This window comes from Nannobrachium achirus (assembly GCF_963921795.1).
Source record: "Nannobrachium achirus genome assembly, chromosome: 5".
In the NCBI taxonomy this organism is placed as follows: domain Eukaryota; kingdom Metazoa; phylum Chordata; class Actinopteri; order Myctophiformes; family Myctophidae; genus Nannobrachium; species Nannobrachium achirus.
Window position 1 is genome coordinate 1,521,383 of NC_137814.1, and position 7,500 is coordinate 1,528,882.

The 7,500-nt window shown below is 44.1% G+C and overlaps 1 protein-coding gene across 1 annotated transcript in view; it reads right to left on the reverse strand.

The window, feature by feature from the left end:
* Window positions 1–7,500, reverse strand: part of LOC308286162 (ephrin type-A receptor 3-like) — a gene marked incomplete at both ends in the record, with an annotated part of 98,241 nt that overhangs the window by 8,156 nt on the left and 82,585 nt on the right. Inside the window, 5 exons of the mRNA XM_080727118.1 lie at window positions 903–1,025; window positions 1,499–1,696; window positions 3,483–3,632; window positions 4,643–4,705; window positions 6,673–6,819. Of these exons, the coding sequence (XP_080583244.1) occupies window positions 903–1,025; window positions 1,499–1,696; window positions 3,483–3,632; window positions 4,643–4,705; window positions 6,673–6,819 (681 nt within the window). The remainder of the gene's footprint in view (window positions 1–902; window positions 1,026–1,498; window positions 1,697–3,482; window positions 3,633–4,642; window positions 4,706–6,672; window positions 6,820–7,500) is intronic.

A 7,500-nucleotide genomic window follows, 5' to 3' on the forward strand; every position in this document is an offset into this window, starting at 1 on the left:
GTTTTTTGAAAAAAAAAAGGTTTTTTGAAAAAAAAGGTTTTTTGAAAAAAAAGGTTTTTTGAAAAAAAAAAAAGGTTTTTTGAAAAAAAAAAAAGTTTTTTGGAAAAAAAAAGGTTTTTTGAAAAAAAGTTTTTGAAAAAAAGTTTTTTGAAAAAAAAAACTTGAAAAAAAAACTTTTGAAAAAAAACTTTTTCAAAAAACCTTTTTTTTCAAACTTTTTTTTTTTTTTTTCAAAAAACTTTTTTTTTTTTTTTTCAAAAAAACTGAACTCTAGACTTTTGCGGCCCGAGGGGATACAAATCACAGATACAAAACACACATGAATCTGAACTTGTGGGTTAAAATACTTATTACTTATTACTTATTACTATACTTATACTTATTGTAAATCGCTTTGGATTAAAAGCGTCTGCTTACAAATGCTTAAACTGTAAACTGTAATTCCTGCCAGGGAGGGCTACTGTTCTAAAAAACTGAAAATTTGGCGCCACATTACTCTGCCATACTTTTGCCTAGCAATGTGATTTCAACTGTAAAACGCTCACACGACTTTGGACTTTTTCCGGCCGATAGGGACGAGCTGTAATTGATTAAGCCCCGCCCCCTGTGTATTCCTATTGGCTGGGCTTTAAACAGTCATAACTCCAGTTCACAGCATGGTGCCGTCTTGAAACTTGGTGTCTGCACTTAAACGGCCAATGGGGACTTATTGCTTAAGCCCTGCCCTTCTTAAGCCCCGCGTCCCTATCTTCCTATTGGCTGAGCTTTAAACAGCTATAACTCCAGTTTACAGCATGGTACCGTCTCCAAACTCGCTGTGTGCACTTAGACAGCCAGTAGGAATGAGCTGTAATTGCCTAAATTGTAAATTGTAGCCTGTATTATTATCACCTGGCGTTGACGTAGAGCAGAGAGTCCAACGTGACGTAACCCGCTGAGGAGAAGTTCTCCTTGTACTGACCCATCTTTATGGAGTCCAGCCACTCATCTACCGTCCCCACACTGAGCTCTGGGGTGGTGGGGTCCTGCCTAGTGGGGACACAGAGAGAGAGTTAACACACTGAGCTCTGGGGTGGTGGGGTCCTGCCTAGTGGGGACACACAGAGAGAGAGTTAACATACTGAGCTCTGGGGTGGTGGGGTCCTGCCTAGTGGGGACACACAGAGAGAGAGTTAACATACTGAGCTCTGGGGTGGTGGGGTCCTGCCTGATGGGGACACAGAGAGAGTTAACACACTGAGCTCTGGGGTGGTGGGGTCCTGCCTAGTGGGGACACACAGAGAGAGAGTTAACATACTGAGCTCTGGGGTGGTGGGGTCCTGCCTAGTGGGGACACAGAGAGAGTTAACATACTGAGCTCTGGGGTGGTGGGGTCCTGCCTAGTGGGGACACACAGAGAGAGTTAACACACTGAGCTCTGGGGTGGTGGGGTCTCAGTTTATCCTTAGAGGGATACTTTAGGCTCTCAGGGTTAAAGACAGTGTAAAGTGAACCACACTGACCATACAGAGCTGTTAGTCAGCTCTCTCAGGTCACCAGGGCTCCTGATCAGCTTGTCCAGAGCCGCGACGATCTGTCCGAACTCGGGTCTCTTGCCGCGACTCTTCTCCCAGCAGTCCAGCATCAGCTGGTGTAAAACCACCGGACAGTCCATGGGGGCCGGCAGGCGGTAGCCCTCCTCGATCGCCTTGATCACCTAGAGAGAGAGAGGGGAGGGGAGGGGGGAGGGGGGGGGGAGAGATAGAGAGAGAGAGAGAGAGAGAGAGAGAGGAGAGAGAGAACATTAGAGCCCAACCGAAGACCCCCGGAACACGACGGGTACCGATGGGCCAGGCTCAAGACGGACACAATCGCTTAACTGATCCAAAATGCCGCGGCACGACTGGTCTTCAACCAGCCTTTCTCACATTTCTCCCCCCTTCTCTGCAGCCTCCACTGGCTCCCGGTTGCTGCCCGCTCTGAATACAAAACACTGATGTTGACCTTCAAAGCAAAACCTGATCAACCCCTACACCCCCACCCGTTCACTTAGATCAGCCAAGACAGGGATGATGACAGAACCCTCGCTAAAAACCCCAGGGCAAAAATCCACTCGTCCGAGACAGTTTGCCCTCCTGGCCCCAAAGCTGTGGAATAAACTCCCTGTCACTCTTAGAACAACGGACTCACTCGCTAGCTTTCGCCGTGGACTGAAGACTCACCTTTTCAGACTCCAACTAAACCCTTAGCACTACTGAAACACTCAATAACCATACATGAAGCTAGTTAGCATTTGTTTTTAGGTTTTTTAGTACTTTTATTTCCTTGACTGATTATATTGTTTTCTAGATAGATATCCATTTGTATTTGTTATATTGCTGTTGATGTACTGACATATTATCTTGTTTATTATTGTGTTGTTTTTATCTGCTTATTGTAAGTCGCTTTGGATTAAAAGCGTCTGCTAAATGCCTGAACTGTAAACTGTAAACTGCTTAATAGGTGGTGTAGGCGATTCTAGCCTCTTCTAGCAGGGGGTGCAAGACATGCTGGGTTCCTCATGTACGCGAGAATTCTCGGGTTTTGTACGGTTTATCCTGTTGTTTCAACGGGTTTCTAAAGTTTCTTTTTTACCCAATTGTAACACAAAATAAACAAAAAGAGGTGCTTTTTCTAGACACCATGAGCATATGTCTATATGATTTATGTGCCTATTTTGCAATCAAGATATACATATCGTCACTGTCGGGCATAAACCTTGTATCTCCAAGTTTCAAATGTGTACGTCTTTTGGTAAAGCAAAGCCCTGCTTCATCATACAAGACTGTCGCACAAAACTAGTGAAAACAGCCGATCTACAAGCACACAACGCCTCGCATTCACTAGTTTAATACATTTTATAGATGATAAATACAAAACTAACGGTTTTGGACATACAAGGTTTCCACCCGACAACGACGACATACAACATAAGACAAATAAATGCTATCGACCTGTCTCGAAAAGAAATGACAAATTGTGTGTGTGTGTGTGTGTGTGTGTGTGTGTGTGTGTGTGTGTGTGTGTGTGTGTGTGTGTGTGTGTGTGTGTGTGTGTGTGTGTGTGCGTGTAGGCCTACATCCTGGTTGCTCATGGTCCAGTAGGGTCTCTCCCCGTAGGACACCACCTCCCACATCACGATGTGTGTGTGTGTGTGTGTGTGTGTGTGTGTGTGTGTGTGTGTGTGTGTGTGTGTGTGTGTGTGTGTGTGTGTGTGTGTGTTCCTACATCCTGGTTGCTCATGGTCCAGTAGGGTCTCTCTCCGTACGACACCACCTCCCACATCACGATGTGTGTGTGTGTGTGTGTGTGTGTGTGTGTGTGTGTGTGTGTGTGTTCCTACATCCTGGTTGCTCATGGTCCAGTAGGGTCTCTCTCCGTAGGACACCACCTCCCACATCACGATGTGTGTGTGTGTGTGTGTGTGTGTGTGTGTGTGTGTGTGTGTGTGTGTGTGTTCCTACATCCTGGTTGCTCATGGTCCAGTAGGGTCTCTCCCCGTAGGACACCACCTCCCACATCACGATGCCGTAGCTCCACATGTCGCTGGCTGCAGTGAACTTCCTGTAGGCGATGGCCTCTGGAGCCGTCCAACGGATGGGGATCTTACCTCCCTGAGGACCGCAGGCACACAAGGGGTTAAAAACACAAACCCCGGTTCGAAGTGAAGCGGTGAATCTGAGTATAAAATTGTCTGGAGAGCCAAATTGTCATGTGAAGCTGGACTATATTAGGACTACTGAATATATTAGGACTACTACAGTAGTCCTAATATATTCAATGGGTTCTAGAGCTATATGAACTCTGCATATACATTCAGTTCGAAGTGAAGTGGTGAACTTTTATTCTGTGTTCTAGAGCTTCAGAATTCAGAATTCAGAAGCTTGACCAATCCTCAAAGTATGGTCTCATTGGACATTTTTAATCATCCAATCATCAGACCGGACGTTACACACATATTCTGGACGTACGGGACAGATAAAACCTGTTCATTCTGGACTGAAATGACCATATATGGACATGAACGGGACACACAAAGCCACTCCTTGGAAGCGGCTTTCACCGCTTCAAAAACACAGATCAGAAATGCATGTTTTCATCTCTCATCCTCATCATGAACAGTGTACAGTTCCACCCATCCCCATGATACGGTAAAGAATAGCAACTAGAGAAAGATGTCATTGGAAATTGCAGGTGTGGTTGACGTGACTATATTCTGCAGCCACTTATGTCATGTGAAGCTCAACCAATCCTCCAGCTAACACCACTCCCAAATGTTTTTTCCTTCAATTTCCAATTGCATCTGGTTTCCATAAATTTCCGAAAGCAGCGGAAACATTTATCTAGTGAATATAAAGTTTATCTAGTGAATATAAAGTTTATCTAGTGAGTTTATCTCCATATATAGGCACAAAATGGACACAGACAGACATAGACAGATATCTCCATATATGGGCATAAATGGACACAGGCAAACAGATGGTCAAAACAGGTCCTATGACAACAGGTATAATGGGGTTTTCATTGAAGTGCGTGTGCGTGTGCGTGTGCGTGTGTGTGTGCGTGTGCGTGTGCGTGTGTGTGTGTGTGTGCGTGTGCGTGTGCGCACTGCACTGTCTCTTACCCGTGTGGTGTAAGCAGCCTCGGGGTCGTCCTCCAGAACTCGACTCAGACCGAAGTCAGACACCTAACAGAGCAGAGGATACTTCATTAAACACTGCATTAAAAGTAACTGAAAAGTTAATTATCACATTGGATGCTGTTGATTAACTCTTTTACTGCTTCGGACGTTCCCGTTAACCCCATTTTTGACGGTGGCGCGATGCCAATACGGCTCATTCTTTTTACCTTGTCTGATGACTGTAAGCTGATAACTGGTCGCGCCGCCGTGTACAGTACAAACATCTCCCGTAACGCTGCTCTCAAAAATCCACCGCCCGTTAACATCAATGGAGTACCAAATCACTTCCTGGCTTTTTTCTGTGTATCTGTTGCTCTGATGCGATTCAGTGGTGTGAATGGATGACAACCGATCGGCCCAATTCACATTCATTATTGCATAAGGCTGCCCTCTGCTGCCAGTATGGCCAAAGTACATAATGTAATAAAAAATAAAAATAAATTAATAGTTATTTTTCTAGAACGTCGCAAAGGTAAGGTGCTTTTGCTGGCACCAGACCCAATAAACCAGTAAGACTCCCTAATCGGGAGATAAGCGACCATTGGTCGCTTATCTCCTGTCACACTGCTGACATCAGTATGACATAACACCGTACACAAATGACCCTTATATAAGACCGGCATTATCTACCGACAGATTAGTAACAAGATGTCAAAATTGTTGAAGGTTGAATCTCCAGATATGGAGATAACCAACACATCCCTCCATATATGGAGATAACCGACGAATCTCACTAAGTCTGACCTCACAAGCCCCATATTTGGACACGAACAACATATAACTCCATATATAGAGACATAGCTGCTGACATCAGTATGACATCACACTGCTGACATCAGTATGACATCACACCGTACACAAATGACCCTTATATAAGACCGGCATTATCTACCGACAGATTAGATGCAAGCAGGATCTCGACTCTGACACAACTCATCGGCTCATAAGCTGGTTCTCCCTCCATATATGGAGATAACCTAGCAACTAACTGTTTACCATAGCAACCATGTTTTTTTACCTTAGCAACCAACTGTTTACCATAGCAACCATGTTTTTTTACCCTAGCAACCAACTGTTTACCCTACTAACCAACTGTTTACCATAGCAACCATGTTTTTACCTTAGCAACCAACTGTTTACCACAGCAACCATGTTTTTTTACCCTAGCAACCAACTGTTTACCCTAGCAACCAATTGTTTACCATAGCAACCATGTTTTCTTACCCTAGCAACCAACTGTTTACCCTAGCAACCAACTGTTTACCATAGCAACCATGTTTTTTACCCTAGCAACCAACTGGTTACCATAGCAACCACTGTTTTAGACCACTGTTTCTTGCCGGTCTTATATAAGGGTCATTTGTGTACGGTGTGATGTCATACTGATGTCAGCAGTGTGATGTCATACTGATGCGGAGATATGAGCAGGGCAAAGGTGTGACGTGTGACCGACGGACGGACGGACGGCCAGTGGAGGTTTTGATACTAAACTGCGACCTAACGGCCGCAATAAATAATAACATCTGGCAGTAAAACTGTTAAACAATGATTTTATCACAGAGTGCAACAGTATATATTTTTTCTTATTATGTCGGAGGCTCAGAGTAAATGCAATCATTATTTTTGCCTCAATCGTATATTTTCTTTCACTCAGAACAGAAAAATGAACAATCGCATTCATCAGTGCTTTTGTAACGGTCAGTAGAGAAGGCTGGTTTTAGATGAATACACTTTATTTTTGTGAATTTCATAACATTGGCCTGTATTGGAAAACCGGATTTCCTGATCACGTGATCTCCCGTTGCATTGTGGGAATTGGAGTGTTTCTCTTCACCCTAAATTATAGTTTAATATAAAACCTTATCAGACTTGTCAAACACGTCGCCGGCACACAGAGACATCAAAGAGTTTGGCGAGTGCACGATTAGTTAATTAAACAGTTAATTGAAGGTAATTAAGCAGTCATTAATTACCTTGCAGACCAGGTTAGCGTTGACCAGGATGTTCCTGGCTGCCAGGTCTCGGTGAACGTAGCTCATGTCTGACAGGTACTTCATGCCCGACGCGATGCCACGCAGCATGCCCACCAGCTGGATGCCCGCAAACTGCCCGTCATGTTTCTGTAGGGAGACAGAGGGTTAATAGATGACCGTCAAGTTTCTATAGGGAGACAGAGGGTTAATAGATGACCGTCATGTTTCTATAGTGGGAGGGATAGGGTTAATAGATGCCCGCCAGAGAGGGTTAATCAGTGTGGTTGCACCTTGAGTTGGCCACACTGACAGCTGTTGTTATCTGATAATAAGGGGAGAGGACGATTCTATGATGCCATTAAAGATGGGGTGCCATAATTATCTACAATTATGATTATATATACTAGGAGGAAGAACTTTTCCAAAAAAGTGTACAGAAAGAGTTAAAATGATGTTTGTATGTGGCCACACCCACCAGTTCATTGGTATGCGTGGTTGTCATGGTGGGTGGTGACCCAGCTAAAGTTAGCCACACCCACATGTGTTTCTTGATTCTATGATGTAATAAGTATGGGTGTTTTTGGAACGGCACGTCTGACCCAGCAGGTGGCATCCTCCAGCTAAAAACCCAAATAAAAAGAGAATGCATAATTGCTCATAACAACCACACCAGGGGGTCTAATGAAGCACTGTCAACCTCATAGACACATGAAAACCAGAAAAAAAGTACAAAACTATGGCACCACCTCTTTAAAGCAATGTATTTGGATTGGGCCTTTTGACCAAGAGGCTTTCAGGAAGAAACCAAAAATACACTGGGAAGACATA